The 21,416-nt window shown below is 48.1% G+C and overlaps 2 protein-coding genes across 4 annotated transcripts in view; both read right to left on the bottom strand.

Moving 5' to 3' along the window:
* mib2 (MIB E3 ubiquitin protein ligase 2) overlaps nucleotides 1-14,315 on the bottom strand; it is a 50,555-nt gene extending 36,240 nt beyond the window's left edge. The window contains exon 1 of one of the 2 annotated variants that reach the window (XM_029259152.1): nucleotides 14,054-14,315. Coding sequence is in view for 1 of the 2 variants with exons in the window: in XM_029259144.1 (XP_029114977.1) it covers nucleotides 1,503-1,536 (34 nt within the window). In the remaining variant the exon portion in view is untranslated. Of the gene's footprint in view, nucleotides 1-1,502; nucleotides 2,257-14,053 lie in introns of those variants that run through there. The other variant, XM_029259144.1, reaches the window with a different exon arrangement.
* A 2,034-nt stretch (nucleotides 14,316-16,349) lies between these two features.
* Nucleotides 16,350-19,866, bottom strand: ubiad1 (UbiA prenyltransferase domain containing 1). 2 transcript variants are annotated; one of them, XM_018746655.2, is made up of 3 exons: nucleotides 19,684-19,866; nucleotides 18,595-19,208; nucleotides 16,350-18,207 (listed from the first exon to the last, which is right to left on the bottom strand). In XM_018746655.2, exons 2-3 carry the CDS (start codon nucleotides 19,151-19,153, stop codon nucleotides 17,720-17,722), a joined length of 1,047 nt encoding a protein of 348 aa, XP_018602171.2. In that variant the 5' UTR covers nucleotides 19,154-19,208; nucleotides 19,684-19,866; the 3' UTR covers nucleotides 16,350-17,719. The 2 variants fall into 2 exon arrangements, with proteins under 2 accessions (XP_018602171.2, XP_029105476.1); XM_029249643.1 differs by having other exon boundaries at nucleotides 18,595-19,210; nucleotides 19,687-19,866.
* Nucleotides 19,867-21,416: the final 1,550 nt, after the last annotated feature.

Raw genomic sequence — 21,416 nt, 5'->3', positions numbered from 1 at the left:
TCAAAAGAGCCACAGCTGGCAGGGCCACCGGGAAATCGTGAAACATGCTGGAGAAAGTGGAAACAAAAGAGGCCTGCGGACATGGTTAAGAGCTTGGCAGGCCGAGAGGAAGTGAAAATGATGGAGTTGACAGGGGAAAAATAAGTCGACCTGATCCAGTCAGGGATTCACAGAGAAATCTGTCATTCACAAGTCTACAATTACAATAATAATTATAATAAAAATTCTTAATACCAGCTGAAAACAAAAGACAGTCAGTGCAAAAAAAAAAAAAAAGGTGTAAAAACAGTATGTCGGAGAGACTGCCCTCAATGTAAGGTACCAACATGCATGAGTGTAACTTAGAGCTGTCATCTAGTTGCACTGCTATCTGACCGTGCTAAACAGCTCTTTATTTAAATGCACTTATGTACTGTTTAGTTATTTTGCCACTGAACAAAAGCTCTGCCAAGCCGAGAAAATACTGACCGCCATGTTTCAAAAAAAAAAAGTGGGGGGGGGGGGGGAGACCACACACACACACACACACACACACACACACAAACACCGTTTCCCCTGTATTGGAAAAATTAAATAAATCACAGGAAGTCAAATAAGGTCCAAAGCACTGAGGGACTGCAGCCAAATATTGGCTTTTCCAACACATGCAGAATTAACCCCACCCCACACCACACACACACGCACGCACGCAAACACACCACAGCGGACACTCTCCGCACTAGCTAAAACAGTCGGGCGCCTGCCGCTTTAAAAGGACCAATGTTTTGCTTCTGCATTAAACAGTAACAGCTGTAAATGTCACAACAATATTTACAGTTCTACTAAACGCTGCAACCATGTGAACTGCTGGGGTTGAGCTGCGGGTCGGTTCAGCAGTGAGCCCAGGACTAGGTGTCAGTCGGGTCGATGTCAGCAAGCCCGCACGGCACCACTGAACCGTGACCACGGAAATCCCATCCCTCCATCATCTTATGAGCATCACTCATCAACGGAGCGTCAGTTCCCTAATACAGGTGGTGCTCGGATCACAATGGTTCCATTCCAATGACCCTGTTGTGAGGAGAAATCTCTTTACATGAACCACAAGGATATATTAAAATATTACCATGGCTGAACACCATGTTCTTTAATTGGGATTTACTATATTTTTCACCAATTTTACAATAATAATATAAATATGGTACAATATTATACTTTCTTGCAAAAGTGAAAACAGTGCATCTTCTAAATCCCTTTGTTCTCCTTCACTTTTTCTTTCCAGCTCAACCACAACATTTCAAATACGAAGTAATTTGAAGGGAATCGCGCACGAAACGGTTGATACACAAAACACAGCACTGCTGCATAGCCAGTCATTGTTTCCATACAGCATGCAGAGCGCTTGTTGCTGAACGTTACAACCAAACATCAGGGAGGGGGGGAAAAAGAAAAAAAAAAAAAAAAAAAGTTAAAGGGGGCAGTGAGTCATCGTAAGTCGAGGGCCACCTGTATCCCCGACACACCTGATTTCATTGTACACACAGCCTCCCTGTCCATCCCACTGCGCCACAGTCCTCAGTCGGCGGTGTCGGGCTGGTCGAATAGACAGTGTGGTCCACAGGAACGTTTGAGCTCTTCCACAGTGAAACACATATCACACGGTGCTGCCCGGGCAAAGCCGCGAGGGGAACAGGAAGCAGAAGTCTCTCGACGATAGGGGGCGGGGCCTGGCTGCCTGCTCACAGGGCGAAGGCTCCACGACAGTCTCCGCGCTATGAGTCACCGGGGGTTTGCTGCTGCGGGGTCTTGGCGTTCGCACTTCTCACGACCGAGCGCCAGTCCAACACAACGATGCCACCCGCTGACCCATCAGGGCGGCGCCACCTGCCAAGCCACATCCGTACCAGTGTCCCTGTGAAGGACAGTGGGGGGCAGAGAGAGGCGGAGGACAAGCAGGATATCCACAGGCAGATGGACAAGTGCGGTCACATATAGCAGGGAAGCAGAGAGAGGTGTGAGGAATGAACCCAAGGGGGATAGAGAGTGAAAAGGAGGGGACGGACCGCAACCGCAAGGAACACACATATGGCAGTCCTACTATGAACCTTACTGTGGTTATTTACACCGGTATGGAGAGACAGTCAGGTAAACATGGTAAAAAGAAGCATAGAAACTTGCACTGTCTACCACAAAAAGAGAAGGGCCACAAAACTACTCAAAAGCACCACAGGACAGGTACCAAAAAAAGGCAACTGGACTAGTCCTGTGAAGGTGGAGGAGCTCATGAGCCACCACCCTACCCTCCCCAACAAACTAATGCAGCCATACAGATCGCAGGGGTCTCACACACACACACACACACACACACACACACACACACACACACCAGCAACTGCTGTTGTGAACCTACATAAGTGCACCGCAGCTGTACAAGGGAGAAGCAGGTGGCACAGTGGTTAAGGACTTAGACTTGCAATGGGAAGATTGCTGGTTAAAGCCCTCCTGCTCCTGCTGCAGTACCATCGATGAAAGCACTCACCCCAGATTACCCCAGTAAAAATACCCTGGTGTGTAAACGAATTAAAAACTATGAGTCACTTTGGATGAAACAGACAGCAGTAATAACTCTAGTCAGCATCTGTGGTCCAGAGAAAAGCTCTTCCACGTTTCACACCAGAGCCGTCCCTTTAAACGGTGACCGCAAGACTGTCTGGAGCGTGTGGAGCGTGTTATTGCCCAAAGGCAGCGAGACACAAAGAGAGGCGATCTCAGGGAAGATCAATATTTTGTTCCGATAAGGCGTTTAGCCCGACTGCATCGCTGGGGGGGGGGACTGCAAACAAGCTGGCTGTCCCCACCCCACACACACACACACACACACACACACACACACACACACAGTGTGCCTGTTGAAAGCTCACCAAGTGGCCGCCGGTCCAATAGACTGGTGACAATGGCAGCTCTGCAGGGGCGGACAGCTGGTGTGCTTAAAGGGACAGCTGCTCCCCCCAGACCCGCCCCTTTCCACTGCCACCATCACCATGCCACCCTAATTGAGCAGACATATTCAACTGTCTCTTACACTGACACACACGAGTGCAGAGAAACGCAGGTGGCAGAACCCGAGGGGGTGGAACGGACAGACACACGCGACACCCTCGTTCGTCACGTGTTGAAAGTGGACACAAGTGGACGTCCTACTGTCCTCTGCTTTCTACAACCAGCAGGGGTCATACTGGTGACATTGACTACCTTGCAATGTGCAGGAGCTGGGTTCCAATCCCACCTTCTGCTGTAGAGCCCTTGATCGAGGTATTTACCCTGAACTGATACGGGAAAAATTACTTAGCTGTATAAACGGGGAACCACCGTAAGCAGCTCAGCGTTCAAGCCTCATATAAAATATCTTGGAGAGAAGTGGCAAGTATGTAAAACGGTAGTAATTCACTATGCTGTCTACACTGTTCCCCATGTCTTCTCTGCACCGTCTACATCTTGTTCAGTGTCTCAAACCCCCAATCCCTCCTTAGCAGAGCTGTGCTCCTCTCATTGCTCTGAGGAGGACAGACTGGTGAGGAACCTCAGGTGAGTCCAGAGGACACTGCCATTAGCTGAGAAGCGCAGCAAAGCCAGGTTCCGCTGGAGGGGGAGGTTCAGAGAGGCTCCCCGGTTCCAATGCAGCGAGGTCCATTGCGAGTAAACAGGTACATGAAGAGACGAGCGAAATCGTGAGAACTTACTGCAGATAAGCTTCGGGAAGCAGCACGTCATCTTTGGAGAGCAGTCTCCTGTGTCGCTGATAAACACGGAGCCCTAACGTGCTCCGGCAGCTCCCTCCCAGTGCACTTAAGAGGAGAACTAGAGCATGGTCCCGCTACCCATGTTTACCTTCCTTCGCGCGGACTTTGCCCATGGTTCTCTAAAGCTCTGGGACAGCTGTCAGTTGAGTGGTAGAGCTGTTGTCGTGGGACCCAAAGGTCGCAGGTTCGATCCCCACCTCCGGCTGTAGTACCCTTGAGCAAGGTACTTACCCTAAAAATTACTCCAGTAAAACTACCCAGCTATATAAATGGGTAAATAATTGTAAGCGTGTAACTGCAATAATTTGAACTTTAACACTTTAAGTTGCTTTGGATAAAAGCATCAACTAAATGATTAAGTGTAAGTAAATGTAGTATCTGCAGTAATGGCAATGTCCAAGGACCAAAGTACCCTCTCTAGTGACCTGGTACCCAAAAGAAGCACGACACCCTACACACCTGCTAAAAACCAGTGGAAAATATTACACTCCCTCCCTGTGTGCCCAGCAGGTGGAGCAGTGGTTAAGGCACCACATTTGGGAGCAAAAGGTCTCCTCTCCAGTAGTCGTGTCCATGGACGAGAAGGTGTCCCGCTCACGTACCCTTCAGTGTTCAACTGTGTGTTCAAATACAAACAGATTTACTGCTCACACTTCACTACGATGAAAACTACATAAAATTGGAGAAGCGTTAACACATTCAACAATTACAGTAAATTGAATTTTCATCATAAACGTGCCAAAAATCTTTAAGTAGATGAGCTAAAATACAACCGCTGATGCCGTGACCTAATCAGAAAATGATAAGGCTGGAAAGAGTGCTTTTTAATTAACTTCAAGAAAATACAATCAGCTAATCAGCCAGAGCCCTCCGAGTCAGCGTGGCAAATTGGGGTTATTTATTCCTTATCGATATACCGGCCGCGCTTCACAAGACGATAGCCGACACCGCCAAGGACGCCATCGTTACACCGACCACTTAAATTAAAAGTACTATTTAGATATATCGCTCCATGTCTGCACAAATCGATATTGCGGCTGAGAAGAGCTCTGCAGCAACGTCGTCTCATTGAGTGTTCTCTCGCCGACGGATGCTGACAAAATGCACAAAACACGCGGGAGAAAAGGCAACAGTAAGCACTCCATTCGCACACTAGCGAGGAAACATCTGGAAGGTGGAGGGTAGGATCACATGTTATTACGCTGATCCGTGTGTTACAACACTTCCCAGAAGGATTAGTGCTTTGGCATCATACCCTGACACTGGCTAAAGATATTAACGGCACGACGTGAACAGGATGTAACACACCAGAATTGCCCCCCAAAAAAAAAAAAAAAAAAAAAGCTGACACTGAAACAACAACAACAACAACAACAACAACAAAAAGCCCAAATGCCATGTCATGGAGTAGCAGGACAGGACTTCTTGGCCAAGGAGTCGGCTCACAGGCTAACGGCGAGCTCAGGGAATGCTCAGAGGCAAACCATCCTTCATTATCTTCAAGTTGTCCATCCAGAGGCCTTAGCAGAGAGCACAGAGGTAAGGTGACCGGAGGAAGGGAACCCTGGGTAAGGTGGCGAACGAGACCTGAGCTAATTCCCAGACGCTGCTGGTGTCACTGTACCTGAACGAGAGTCGAGAAACAAAGGAATTGCGCAGATCAACTCAACTTGAACTGGTCGCCTGCTCTTGACCAACACAACCTGGGCTTTCCTTATTTTCACACGTGCACTACTTGCGTTTTTCTACCACACACACGATTTCCTGTCAAGCAACATATGGAAGTGCTCATTGCACATCTATCATGTCACATGAGAGACACTGCTTCTCATTAAATAACTTCCGTGGTAAAACTAAGGGACGCAAAGGGTTCGCACACTTTGAAACAGCAGTGCACACAGGTTAACGTGCAAGAGAAGACCAAGGGACGATGCAGGGCACTAACATGACATGCTCTATGTCCATTTCCTACTCTAGATCCATCAATACACACAGTTCTCTCTCACACACAGTGACCAAGACCCGCTGAGGAACATCTTTCCTCTATTACTGTGATGTCATTTTGAGGTCTGGACGCACAAAAGGTCTTCCAAAACAGAGCAATGTAAACCCAAACAAAGCAAATTCCTGCTACCCCCTTTTCCCCGAATGCGACATGCTAAGACGGCCCTCACGTGCGATAATGGATTCCAAGCATGTCTACCAGGTTGCATCTGAGCTTTCGGAAGGAAAAAAAAGAAGGGGGAGGAACGCAACCCTCCACCTTGCTCATAACCAACCACCTGACACATGGACATTATTTACATTTGTGCAAATTGGCTGCAGCACCGAGAAGCCCGGCAGCTCTTTCTTTTACGTGCTCAGTTTCTGCCCACAAAAGGGAATAAATTAATAAATGCGCCCCCGATCAACATATGGAGAGCCTCTCGGCACGAGAGCAGAGTAAACAAAAGGCACAAAGTGGCAGCGGGGGGGGTCTGCGCTCCCCGTCTCTAACGGCCCCAATAAACTCAGACACAAACCCCCTTTTTGTGGCCGTCGCGCACAGTCACAATGGACACGGTAAGACATGGTGTGTGCGTCTGTGCGTGTGTGCGTGAGCACAGCGGCGAGAAGCAGGGGTCCCTGCAGCTCAAACGTCGGCTTTACCTCTCAGAAGCGAGCCGTGCAGGACACCGCGAGCGGGACGCAGAGCCGGGAGGACTGAGCGCAGCCTCACTACCCCGCAGGGTTGCGAGGAACACCCGTCAGCCAGCCTGACCGCAATGACGGCGACTGCTGGGGACCGGGCGGACGGGCGGTCGCCGGGGGGCCTCAGCCCTGGCGGCGCTTCCTAGGAAGTGAAACCAGCAGCAGCGGGAGAAGGAAGCAAGGAAGGAAGGAGCACAGCGTTACTTGGGGGGGAGGGGAGCTCACTCTCAGTCGCACAGCAGGGACACCAGTCATACACTACTAGGCTGTCTGCTGAGGGTCATCAGCACAGCAAAAGATCCCCGGCGGCGAAGAATAACAAAAACACACACACACACACACACACACACACACAGAATAAAGTGCGGACGTAAAACGCTACAGTGAGAGCCGTAAGGGAGCAAGACAGAGGGAAGAGCGACGGCTGAGAAATGCCGGCGGACGCAGCCCTGCGATTAATCCATTGTGCGTCTCCTTGACGGCGCGATTATCTGAGGAGGACGAGGAAAGTGGGGGCAGAGTGCTGAGGCCGGAGTGCGTGCGCATGCACGTGCACGCGCTCACACACGCACGTACGCACGCACACACACACACACACACACACACACACACACACACACACACACACACACACGCACACCCGTGTGTACACAAACACACAGAGGCAAGGTTGGTGTCTGAGCTGCGCCTGGCGCTATTTCTGTGTCTGTCAAACCCCGGTGACACACAGGCATGTGGGGAGGGGACATACATGCTCTCGCTCTCACACACAGAAACACACCTCAAAATGAGAGAGAAGCCAGCAGAAATCCCTTTTACAATCACTGCTGTGTCAAACAGAGGCACAGGGAGGGGATGTTTCCCCCGCTGTGTGTGCTGGAGGGGGTTATCATGCTGTGATTGGGGGATATAGAGAAGCAGTGTTTCATGGGGGCGGGGGCAGCCTTGATGAATGAGCACCTGCCACGACCCAGTCCTTCTAACCTGCCAATCACTACTGTGACACACAGACACACAAGAGCTGGAGGAACCAGGGAGGTGTCTCTGCTGCATTCCAGCCCTGCACGTACACAGCCACACACTCCAGCTCCACATCCCACCAGACGTTCAGTTCAACACACCAACCCACCGCTTTTTCTGTGAGGAGGTGAATCTCAAAGGACCAACACCGATGTCCATACCCGACACTCTCCCAGAATTCACATCTCCGCAACGTCATGTTCACGTCCCCTGTACGCCACGCAAAGGGGGGTATATGGATTATTGATTAGCTGGGGGTGTCGGGCCCCCTGAGGAAATGTGCACGAGTGCAAAATGTTCACAATCTAAGAATGAAATCATGGAGCTTCAGGGAACACCGTGTCTATGCCGTCACGCCATTGGATGCGAACTGAGGAAAGCTGGCATTTTTCATCTGTGACGAGACCCTGCTGTCGAACCTCCGAAGTGCACATCACGCATACCTTTTCCCCACAGTGACGTAAAAGTACATAAAAGTGAATGAGCAGCTGATGAAGAGTTTCAGACACGGACACAGGATTATGACGTAGAGCTTGTGTGTGTGACGCCACCGTGTTGCTGGTTCACAACCCTCTGTTCCGCCTGCTCCTCGTAGGAAGAACCAAAGGCGGAGGAGTGCGGCACCTACATGTGGGCCCGTCATATAATCCGAGGTACTATTTCTAGCGTGTTTACAGCCGCCACAATAACCTTAGTCAATGAGAGTTTTAAAAAAAAAAAAAAAAAAAGGAAGAAAACAGCAGCAGTAGAGCAGTGTAAACACTCGCTGCTCTTGTCCACTTTGTGGAAGTGCCTCTATTTTTACATTTACCCCTTTAGCAGAGCCTTTCCTCCAAAGAGACATTCAGCTCACAAAGAACAAAAAGTACACTGGACAACAGGAAGAGCTTCAGACACGGACACAGGATTATGACGTAGAGCTTGTGTGTGTGACGCCACCGTGTTGCTGGTTCACAACCCTCTAGTAGCTCCTTGGGATAGAAGTGACATTCAGATAGCAAATACATAGATACTCATAGTAGATGGTGTTGCACTCATTAATGGAGCTGCCAGATCAGGAGAGAAGTGGCCCTCAAAGAGATGGATTTGAGATCCTTCTTCAATGCTAGGAGGGATTCAGCAGCGCTGAAGGGAAAAGGGAGGTCATTATACCTCAGAGGCCAAAACTAAGAACCAGCAGGATTTTCTTAATTTAAACCAAAGAATTTCAGTAAAATACTCAAGCAGTAACACAGGATAAGCTGACGTTCATTCAATCTGCTCAACCTTACGTTCTGTGCCGAATGACACTGATCGACATCGAGAGGTACAGTGGATGGTTCACTGGCTATTTCGTTCCCAGCCCCCAGGCACCTGTTGAGGGGGCAAATGGTAATACAGACATCCCTTGACACCCCAGGAGTCACAGCAGGGAATCAAGCTCCCTATAGGAAGGTGCAAGTTCACCCAAAACTCACGACAACCTCATTAAAAATGCACCATCAGGTCTGAGGGGCAAAAGAGCACTCCCACTCAGCTATTAGTATTCCAACAGCAGTAAGGGCTCTCAAGGGGGGCGAGACCCTCCTCGTGCCTCATTTACGACTCCAGAGAAAGGAAATGTTACCGGAAAAGAATGTGCACGTCTGTGTTTCTCCAGCTCTTTAGCTGGAATCTCCCAGAGACAAAGACGCCGTGCAGTTTATCACAGAAATACCCGGTGGGAGGACCTTGTGGGCGGACGCCATAAATAAAACGGAAGACATTTTTTCCTTTCCCCCCCCCCTTTTTGCGAATGACTACATTGTAAGCAATTGACGTGTCAGTCAAGGGCCAGCGCCGTCGTGCTCGCTGCAATAATACTGGTCGCGACACGGCGCCACACCGCCGTTTCATAACTTCGCAAAGCCATCAATTCCAGTATGAATTTCATTTAGTTCAGGGAAGCTTGACAAGGAGAGCTGCTCACTGCCAGGGAAAACAGATAAACACATCCAAAATCCTATTGGTCAGGCCATAAACCAATTCAAAATGATACTGCTCCAAAGGTAAAGCAATCCTTCACGCCATTGGTCAGATGATTGACAAATTCTAAATGTTACTGGTCACTTGAGAAACACTCCCAACCGCTATTGGTCAGATGATCGGCAAAATCTAAATGCTATTGGTCACTTGATAAATAATCATAAACGCTATTGGTTGGATGATAAAACAACACAAATGCTGTTGATCAAAATCAATTTGTCATATTGTTTCTTGTGTTCATTATTTTCTACAGATTAAATACAGGTACACCCCAGTAAACGGACTGCCGGTATGAAGACTTTTCCAGCTGTTTGGCGCCGACTTTTCCTCAATGATGACTCACAAAGTCTCAAGCTAATCAAGCAGAGGCTTTTCAACAATGTATAATAATCTCTTTTGCATTGTTTTTAGTAGTTTTTTTCTTAGTTTTGAGAAATATTTGTTTTTCTCCTACGTACCTCTGTACATTTAAAAGGAGTTTGAAAACACCTCTTTCAGACTCTTTCTCCCATGATCTGAAGCGCTTCTAAACATGTACGCGTTTGTATTGTGTCATGCACACACTAAGACACACACATTTTCTGAGCCGCTTGTCCCATTCAGGGTCGTGGGGAGCCAGAGCCTAACCCGGCAACACAGGGCGTAAGGCTGGAGGGGGAGGGGACACACCCAGGACAGGACGCCAGTCTGTCGCAAGGCACTCCAAGTGGGACTCGAACCACAGACCCACCGGAGAGCAGAACCCGGTCCAACCCACTGCGCCCCCCCGTATTGCTTCATAATTTAACAATTTGTTTAATAATGAAAAGCTTATGCAGCTGTTCATGTAATGTATACTGGTTTAGACTGTGGTATTTAACAAACTGACTGTACAATCAAGTACCTGCATCCAAATCCCTCCTTCTCTAGATGTGCTGCTCATTGAATTTTCCTGACATATACAGCACTTTGGAGAAAAGTGTCTGTTAAATTAATAAAATAAATGTACATGTATGCAAAGGTGAATGTACTTTGTGTGTTTTTCATGTTTACCTGTACGTAATTTAGAGTAGTTTAGGAAAAAAGAAAATTTCTGCCTTAATTCAGTCTGTTAAATTCCTGCTTGATTATATTAATATCAGAGGGGGTGTGGTGGCGCAGTGGGTTGGACTACGGTCCTGCTCTCCGGTGGGTCTGGAGTTCAAGTCCCGCTTAGGGGTGCCTTGCGACAGACTGGCATCCTGTCCTGGGTGTGTCCCCTCCCCCTCCGGCCTTACGCCCTGTGTTGCCGGGTAGGCTCCGGTTCCCCGCGACCCCGTATGGGACAAGCGGTTCCGAAAATGTGTGTGTGTGTGTATATATTAATATCTTAATGTTTTAATTATTATTTTTTGGATTGTTTTTAACTGTTTGGGGGGGTGGGGGGGGGGGTGTTTGTGGAAATTTACATTTATTAATTTAGCTGCTGCTTTTCTCCAAAGTGACTTACAATGTTAAGGTTACACCTATTTACCCAGTTATACAGCTGGGGAATTTTACTGGAGCAATTTTGGGGCAAGCACCTTGATCAAGGGTACTACAGTTGGAAGTGGGAATTGAACCTAAGACCTTTGGGTCCAAAGGCAGCAGCTCTAATCACTGCACTAGCAGCTGCCCCCATAAATATATGGGGGCATGTCCTTCAAGTCCAGAAACGTATGGTTCCCCCCATGTAAAATAGGGTGAAAGTCCCTCCCACTTTACAGAGTCTTGGTACACAAACTGTTTCCATGGAAAAATAAGGTCCGTATAACAGGGGATACCATACTGAGGAATTTACTCAATTAGGTAAACTGACTTTGCACAAACGCTTCTTGTCAAAGACAACGAGGAGAGGGTCAAAGAGCAGTCCGTTCCCCATCCATAATCACATGATCTTCAAAAGACACCTGTCGTTTTCCCCACATCCACCTGCCCAAGGTTAACCACACACCAAGGTCCTGTCAGGCCACGAGCGGCTGAGCGGAGACTGACTTAGGTTCAGGAGCATCAGTTACTGTCAGTGCTGGTATGAAGAGGCCAGTGTCGGCACACACACACACAGGCCACACAGGTTGTATTCAGCCGGACGCCTACTGCTCACATTATTAAGTGCCTTACTCAGCAGTACACCATCATGCAACGTTCCCAAATCAGTGGTACAACAGCAGTTTCCATCCAGGGATCTGAACATCTGGACCCTACAGAGAGTGGTAAGAACAACTGAAAAGATCAGAGTTCCTCTTCCCGCCATCGACTCCACATACAAAAACCACCGCATCCGCAAGGCCACCAGCATCGTGGATGACAGCCTCACCCCTCTCGTGGACTCGTTGCCCTGTTGCCATCTGAGAGGAGGTACAGGAGCATCTGCGCCACCACCAGCAGACTCCGCAACAGTTTTTCCCCTGAGGCAGTCAGACTACTCAACACCAAGCTGCCTCCCAACGCTCACCTGGCTCCATCGAACAATTAACTCAGCACTACACTACTCCACAACGGCCTACAGCTCGCAGCCATACCCGCGTCCACGTCTTGTCCTGTGTATTTATTTATTGTCTTGTGTTCTGTGTTGCACCATGGTCTCCGAAGAAATGACATTTTGCTCCACTGTACACAAGCTGTATAGAGGAATGACAATAAAAACTACTTGAACTTGAACATGCAACAGTGTGGCGGCCAGTCTGCTTTTTCAACATATACAGAGCACGCTAAACCGGCCAGGAAAAATTAAAAAGCCTTTACAAGACTGATGAGGAATACAGTAATTTATTCTCTGGGTAGAGTACAGTTTTTCTGCACCTTCCACAAAAATGTGGATTTACCCAAACGTTTCTTCTTAATTTACATTCACATTACCACCCAGCGACAACGAGAATTCACGTCCAAATCTGATTCATCGCGTCTAAGAGGGGTTAGTGGCCCGTTTCAACGCAACTTCGAATTCCAAGCGGTCTTACTATTCAATACATAGCACATTTAATCATAATTATACAAACCGATTTCTCTGCAAGTAATCAAATAAGTGTTAAGAGCTCATGAGATGATGTATGAGTTTTAATAAGAGTACTATTTTTACCAGGTCCCCCCTGGAGAATATAACTACTCTGAGGTGGGGAAACAGTTTCCAGGTCTACATATTTCTGCTGAGGTGTCACTGAGGTCAGGTGTCTTCCTTCAGGGGTCATCCTTTGACACGCAACAATCTCTCGCGACACGGTCAACGTGCGTCCACTGGCAGAGGTTAAATTCGTAACGGGGAAGGGGCGCCTTCGCAAAGAGAGGGGTGACAAAAACAGAGACGGGACAGGAACTGGGGCAGCGGCTCTCGGAAGGCGAATGGCGCCTCAGGCCTCCAAATATACGTTTATTCGCTAGCACACGCTTTTCTCACAAGTGACCTGAACTAGCTGGAGGTGGGATTCGAACCTGCGACCTTTGTTTGTGTCCAAAGGCAGCAGCTCTGACTGCCACGCTACCAGCGGGACACAAACCAACGCACGCGAGGGACGCTCTCTTGATAAGCGCCGCTTGAACGATGGACATCTCCTTCTCCGACAGGACAGACCTTCTCAGAGAGAGATGCCTTCCAGAATATTCTCAACGCAGCAAGTGTGACGAGCTTTCAGGGGAAGAGCGGGTAACCCCCCAAACAATGGTTAGAAAGAGGTAAAACCCCTCCTGTGTGGAAAACACCTGCGTTTGCGCGTCGACCTGGACCTCACCTCAGTTACCTTCCTTTCTTTCTCTCTCAGAACCGCGGTTGGGATCTGGGGGCGGATCACAGAGAGCTCGCGACGCCGCCAGCATCCCGGAGAGCGGGAGAACGCGGGAGCTCGCGGTGAGCGCGAGGGCGCCGCGCTGCACGCGCAGCTGACAGGCGTTCGCAGCTCCTGCCTCACAGGTGAGGAGGAGCTGCCGTTTCCGTTTTGTGGAGGCGGAATATTATAAAATAAGGCGCCTCTCCGGCTCTCGCAGCTCATCTGCGGTTATTAGCAGGACCAGGACTCGGAGAGGCTCCCGCCGTCGCGGCGTTTGCGGAGTGAGAACCGTTAACAGCGCCTTACGCCTCCTCGAGACGCAAGACGTGTCCCGCACTGGCACTGCTCATCATCTCCTTCGCCTCACCAACACTTTTCTCTCGTTTCTCCTCCTACCTGCCCTGTCCGCTCTCTCTAGTCACACTTGTGGAAATGAGAACCTTATCATGCGAATGAAGAAGTGAAAGTCAATTCTTGTTTAAAAATAAATGAATAAACAAAACTACACCTCGAACACTGACTAACGCATTGCAGAGAAAACTGAGGGAAGCAGACAGCCGTCAGACGCCCGCCGCCGTGTTACCGACCTCCCGCACCCTAAAGGCCCGGGCCTTTTACACACACAGACGGCGGGGAGTGGGTGCGGACCCCCAGCCCCAGGCAGCTGTTCGCAAGCCCCCTAGCAGCACCAATCCTTCACTGCAGTAGCTGCGCAGTCCCGGCTGCGCAAACCTTCGGCTCCGCCCCGCGCCGCCTGCGCTTTTCCCGCACAAAGCCTGCCGCGAGCCCAGCTGCACTGACCCGGTTCCGGACGTTCTCGGCCTCCTCGCCCTCCGTCCTGTTCGAGACGCGACGCGTCGGCAGCGAACAGTCAGGCTGCCATATCTCGAGCGCAGGCGGAAGTCGTCGGTCCGTCTGCGCAGACGGCGCAGCCCTGCGGCCGGAGACGTTCCTGCAGTCAGCGGTCAAGCAGCGCGTACCGCTCGCTTTGGTGTTTCAAGCTGACGCTGCGCCCGGAGTCACTGCGAAAGCAACGTAACGCCCCCGAAGCCGTTATACTTCTCCCGCTGCGCACGGGACCTCAAGCAAATGACACATTAATCTTTTCGGGAGTGACGTCATCACCTTTGCGCCGTCCGAAAGGTCGCACGCCCCGAGCTCGCACTGTAATTAGAGGTGCGCGCTCATGTGGTACTGAAGGTGTCACAATATATTACCGTGTAACGCACCGAGCACAGACACGCGCTTCTGCGCTACACACGGAGTAAAACTGAGTGCAGGCAGCGTGTGACCGCACTGATCGAATGTTAACGGTGTGTCCAAAAGTGATCTTAAGGGATCCTGGCTGGACAAAGGTATCAATGAAACTCTTATGACAAAATTACACAAAGCACGGATTTTAACATTTGACGTGAGCGCAAACTTCCTAATTTTTGTCTCATTATTCAGTGCATCCCAGTGAACTTCTCCAGTATTGGAATCTCCAAAGGGATGCGTTTTAAATTGAATAATTGAACGTTGAAATAAACAAAATCGTTTTTAATAGATATATGTAGTTTTAAAAAGTTTTCTGTGACTGTAAATCGTGTTTTTGATACAAAAGTAGCAGCCCTCCTTCCCGCCCAGTAAGTGAGAGCGCGGGAATCGCTTAAAGTGACAGTTCATATGAAACAAACGTTAATAACGTAATAAACCAAAAAAAGAGTCCCTAAACAACATATACAGTGTAGCACCCACTTTCAGCAACATGCCGGTGAGTTACACATACAGGTACAGTACAGTACTCGGATTTCTGGCGCGTGTTTTTGCTGCCTCGAGGTACAAGTAAGTAAATACTACCGCGTTCTATCGCAATAATAGTGTATTAATATAACAATATATGAATGATTAGCTAAGACGGGTAAAATAGTAAATAGGAAATGTTGCCGACCTCAGATTGTTTACCTCCATGATAAAGCATCAATTCTTTCTTCACTCCTCACTGTGTGATAAATACGCATTTATAATTATACGGACCACAGACAGTCTAGTAAATCTTTTTTTATCCCCAAGTGTTTTGAAAAATTAACCAAGCAAAATCCACCGAGACGGAAGATGAAAACGTGAATGATCTCATTGCTAAAATCATTTCATTTCGTCACATCAGTCCACATTAATTACATCGTTTTTAAGCGTAATTTATGTGTTTTACACCGATAATGGTCGTCTTCGTCCCCGCGCGTGGAGCCGGTTTTGTTGTGCGATGGCGCCCCCTGTTGACACGGATCGTTTTTGTCCTGTGATTTCCGACGACCCGCGCCGCAGTCCAAATACCGTAATTACTCAAATATAACTCACCCTCGCGTATATTTTGCACCCCTAATTTTACTTGGTGAAAAAAGAAAAGAAAAAGTTTTGCATATGTTAATCACAGAAGCATTGTCGCTTAAGAGTCAATCGCTAAAGATTCAAATATGTCGCGTGATGAAGGTGAGCGATCGATTGCGTAAATAACGTTAATTAAAATTTAAATGCACCGCGTATGGGACAAGCGGTTCAGAAAAAAAAAATATGATTGTATAAATAACGGGAGAAATGACAAATTATGATAAATACTGAGGATTTAATTATAAACGTCAATTTAATTTTTTCCTGAAAAACTTCAGTTTCCGAAAATTCCCGCATCTATCTCCTCGCATCCCGCTTTTTTAACTTGAATTTTGGGAAAAATCATGTAATATTCGAGTAATTACGGTACTGTACATTCTACGTATGTTCCATACCCCCTTTCAGTGCCTTCTACGTTTTGTTCTACACCCTTTTACTGTTCTACCGGTGTGTTACAGTCTATAGCTCTAATGCATTTTAGTGTCACGGTTTGCATTTAGTGAAAGGTGCTGTTTCTGGATGCAGTAAACCCCCCCCATGAAAACCCACTGAGCGCAAGGAAACATAATTTTGAAATATTCCTTTTCTAAATAAATATATCATACTGAAACTCCTCCAGATGGTGACTGCAAAAACTTCAAACTCGTACTCATTAGGTAAATTCCCCGTAAATTAAACAGTGAAAAATAAGTTGCCATTTATAAATGAGAAAACACCTCTGAGAGGATTAAAAACACTGAGTTTATTGTAAACTTGAGGCTTTTCATGGATGATGATGATGATAAGTGATGGAAAAGCCCCAGCACTTACAAAGCTGTGCAGGGAGAGGCACGATACGGTACCTGAAGTCAAGAGATAGAAAAAGCAGTCAGGCCAGTGCCACCTTCCCAACACTTCAAACTGTGGATGTTCTGTAAAAATCCAACACACACATCTGACTTTTGACATCACACAGTGTCTGGGTCTCTCCATAACTCCAGTGGAAAGTACTACAGAACACTGCCCTTGGTTCCATTTTTATCAAGTCAACGAAATGCTGCAACGTTGTGTTGTAGAAATAAAAAGAAAAATGAGCCACACTGATTTCCCCCCCCAGTCTACTCGTAATTCTCCTTGTTTTAAAAAAAATGAAAAAATACATATGACAAACAATCGGGGGGACCATTAGCTGAGACTGAAATTACACAAATTGCAATCCTTAAGGTGCATAAAACACTGAACAAGGGCCAGGGACTATGGTGTAACTGCAGTGATTACACTGTATATAATGTTTTCCTCACAGTTTGAGTACACAAATTGAGTGACTTTCAGCTTCTCAGCGAAACTGCATCCGACTGTGGTACAGTAAACATCAGTTCACTAATTTCTGCCCCAACTTAATATCAGATGGAAATTTTAGAGAGCCATTAACTGTTCAAAACACTACACTGTGTGTTCTGTACGTTCTTGTGAAGCCCAATAGCTAGAAAATAGCTACTAGTCACAGATCTTGTTTTCTTCTCTAACGATTACATATAAAACTGATGGCAGAAAGAGGAACTTCACAAGCGAAAGCTACCCTTTGTAGCCAACTTTCTACGTCTTACAACTCAAATACATAGTACAAAAAAGATCTTTTGGGAGAAAAAGATGAATTCTTGTATACTTTGAAAGCAGAACACTATATAAATGCCATCATATTTTTAAAATATTTTAATAAGTTACTCAGTGAATTCAAGTAACATTTTTAGTGAAGTTCCGCAACTCTGAACTGTTGAAACTTGTTTCAATTTCCAATGATTTTGAGAAGTTTTACCATCTCGGGCTTGTTTCCGTCGCTGGAAAACGAACACGACAGAGCCTTCCCTTCTCATATCTCTGCACAGAAACGCCTCTCCGCAATCACATTATACATCACAGGTGGATGGTAACACAGATGGATGTGGGGGAAGCAACAGTAGCCTGGCAGCGTTCCTCCCTATATTATACGCCACGTCTGCCCTGAAATATAACTCCATTAATAAATTATAGCCCTCAAAGCGCGACAGAAAAGGGCAACGATAAATAAACTGGCAGGAAAAAAGCTGCGCTGTACCAAAAGAAAAACTGAATCAAGGTTAATCATAGTTCTGGCAAACTGCCCCGAGGTGCCAGTATGATTCCAAAAACATAAAAGAGGCCGACAAGGAGGTTCAGTTTTGCCGTTTTCTGTGGGATCTTGGAGTAGCACTGGCTGCGGAACTGCTTCTCCAGCGGGAAGGCCATGGGGAGCGTGAGCAGGGGCAGCGCCATGCTGATGGTGTACCGCGTGGCCAGCAGGCAGAAGAGCATGTAGGGCACGAAGAGGAGCACATTGAAGAGAACGTAGGAGAGCGTGGGCCCTATCAAGATGGCCAAGGTGACGATGCCGGCCTGCCGGTCCGAGTCCATGTCCCGCGTGTTGTTGCTGTGCAGGATCGCCTCCGTGTTGAGCGCCAGCGGCACGGCGTAGACCAGGGGCAACGCGGACAGGTAACCCACCTGCACGGCGTGCGCGAACATGACCGCCAGTGGGCCGAAGGTGATCAAGATCACGACGTCTCCCAAGGCGACGTATTTCAGTCCAATGCCTGCATGTTGGGGACAGCAGGAAAATTATTAGAAAAATGATAAATATATTGATGGATAAATATACAACACTTTTCTCCAAAGCGACTTACACTGTTAATCTGCTTACAATTATTTACCCGTTTATATAGCCGGGTCATTTTTACTGGCGCAATTTAGAGTAAGTACTTTGCTTAGGGGTATTACAATGAGAGGAGGGATTCGAACCTGCAACCTCTGGGTCCAAAGGCAGCAGCTCTAAGCGCTGCCTGCTACGGTGCTACGTATGTAATGGAAAGTCAGGTGACAGTATGAGACGAACGAACAAGTGGTTTAAAAATATCCACTTCTGGGGGGGGTGACTCATGGACAGGTTCATATTTGTCGGTACAGTAACCGGTATTAGTCACCTCCTGTATAGAGGAAAGAACTGGAGAGTCCCCCGAAGTAGATGAGCGCCAGGTGCTCCAGCTTCAGAGGCGACAGGAAGTAGAGCAGCGTGGCGCAGAGACAGCCCAGAGAGTAGAGCACGGCCCCAAACATCACCACGTCCTGAGGCTCCAGGATCTGGTCCACCAGCGTCCTGTCGTCGCTCTTCTTGTGGTCGATGCCTTTGGAGAAGTCGTAGTAGGTGTTCACCAGGTTACCGGCGCCGTGCACCACCAGCACGGCCACGGCGCACACCAGCAGCACCACGAGGTCCACGCCGCCCTCCGTCTTGTAGGCCAGCGCGCTGCCCAGAGCCACCGGGGTAAGGGAGGCGCTGAAGCTCCAGGGCCGCAGGGCGAGGACGTAGGCGGCGCACTTGGACTTGACGCCCGTGGCCATCCGGGCGATGCCCGAGGCGGCCTCGGCGGGCTCCCGCTCGGGCCTGCTCGCGCCGACCTCGTCCTGCAGCCCCCCGTGTCCATTAGATCCGTTCACGACGTAGGTCTCCGTGCCGCCGCTCGCCTTTTGTCCTTGAGTCATCCTGGAGCCGGGCTTCGAGCGCCAGGCCACAGCGGGAGGACTGCGGGAAGCCCACCTGGACAGAACAAATCGGGAAGATGGAATTGTGGGGGGAGGGGTGTCAGAGGCAGTAATAGAGGCCCAGAAATGACCGGAAGTGCCACATCAACAAGAACCCCGAGGCCCCCTGAAAAAGGAGGCTCACTGCGGAGCCCTTCTGCAAGCTCCATCTCCACGTTCTGTCCGCTGAACACTGAACTGTAAAGGAGTGCAGTACTAGTTTTCTTGTGACGGCAGTATTTTGTCTGGGGGCTGCAGGCAGGTACCTCACACACTCAGCAAACATCATTATTAAATTCAAAACACATAGCGTACAAACTGAAGTACCCCGGATCACACCACATTTTAGGGTTTATACATGTCTGCCAATAGCTGGTGAGCTGCTTTCGGAGGCAAGCGATTAAGAAGATAATCCGGTGTTAGCAAACTATGCTAATACCTCCAACCATCAAAACTCAACTTTAATAAGAAAAAAACACTGCGAAACTCACCTTTTCCACCGTTACCTCAAAGAGCGTTTCTCGCGCACCGAGGCAACATCTTTCTCGTCCTCACATGACAGTTAATCGCGTAAAACATTGAGTAAAATTCGCCAGCAGGCTGGTGAGCTACGTGTCAAATCCCAGGATTTCTGCCATGACCGTCCGCCTGAGCGGCGCCATTTTGTCCGACACTCGTCGGTGCGACCCGGAAGTGCTTCCGTCTAAGAAACATGCGATCCGCTATTGTAGTTCCTCTTTGTGGTTGTCGGTGACGTAATTCCACTGAGGAACCGAGAAGGAGAAATATTCGCTTCCCCTCGTGTCCACATGAGCGACAAATGTACTTGTTAAATTAGTATGGTAACTGAAATACTAATACATCTCGTGGTTGAATAAAAGCAGAAATGACTGCAAAAAAAAAGCCTGAAATCCCATTTACCAGTGACAGCAATCAAAGACAATAGTAACTGAAAATTAAAATAAATCAATAGACAGCAGGACTAGCTGTCTTCAATATGGTAAAATGAAATGATTGTATCCAAAAATTTATTTTTCTTTAATTTAAGAAGAACAAGAATGTCAGGCAGTGGATGGTGTCATTTACAGCCGTTTCAGTTCAACATGCGATAAAGATGAAAAGTTTAGTAAAAAAAAATGTATTGTTTTGCAAAAATCACTGCATTCCTGTCATTTTAATGGAGAAAATACAAACAAATTTATCACCATTTTGCCGTTGAGCATATTATGTACGGATTATGCCACTCGATCGCTGTGCAGCAGTGTAAGATATGTTGGCACCACAACTATGAATTCACCAAAGATCCAAGTGTAGGGGGGCAAGTTGTGAGTTTTTATAAAACCCAAAAGGAGACAGTAAAATACAGTAAAATACACAAAGGCTTCCCAAACACTTGCTACAGAGTTCAGTGGGGGCCTCACACCCTCAGTTTACTCAGAGACGCTGACCTTTAAACCCTACGACCCAGCAGGTACGCATGAGGGCCAGCAGGTGGCATGGCGATTAGAGCCACTGCCTTCGGCCTCAAAGGACCTGGGTCTGGATCCCACCTCCTGCTGTAGCACCCATGATCAAGGTGTCACGTCACGTGCCATCAACTCGGGTTCGAGTCTCGGTCACTTGATAGACCAGCGAATTAAAAAGGGCTCGGTTTTGTGCTAGTCTGATGAGATCCTCGAGCGTCCGCCCTGCCCTAGGGGACCGTCTTCCAGCACTAGTTCGAGTTTCTTGTTCACTGTCCATCAAGTTTTCTTGGCAAGATACAGAAGTAGATTGGCTGGCCTTTCTTCTGCGCAGTGTAGATTCGATGTCGTTGCCGTCGTCACGTGGAGTGTGATCTTCCGCCTCCAACACTGCCCATCCGCTGTGGCACCTCTGCTAGAACCTGTCCGTCTTGGGTGGCCCTTCTGGTTGTCAAGACTACCGACGGCATAGCTTCCAGCTTCACGGATGCACACAAGCCCCAACAGCACGACAAGCTAGGTTTCCTTGTTGGGGTATGATCAAGGTACTTACCCTGAACAGATACAGTAAAAATGACCCAGCTGGATAAAAGGTTACACACCAGTGTAAGTAGCTTAACAGTGTCTCCTTGGGGAAAAAACCACGAGATATATGAATAAAAGTAAACCTCTTATGAAAATACTGTGTTAGTGTCCAATGGCTCTGTGGACAGAGGGCCTTCACCATAGTAACTGGCCTAATAACAGTGGCCCAGCCCACT

Source organism: Scleropages formosus, chromosome 2 (genome assembly GCF_900964775.1).
Source record: "Scleropages formosus chromosome 2, fSclFor1.1, whole genome shotgun sequence".
NCBI lineage: Eukaryota > Metazoa > Chordata > Actinopteri > Osteoglossiformes > Osteoglossidae > Scleropages > Scleropages formosus.
This window is presented reverse-complemented; position numbering and strand designations above follow the sequence as displayed.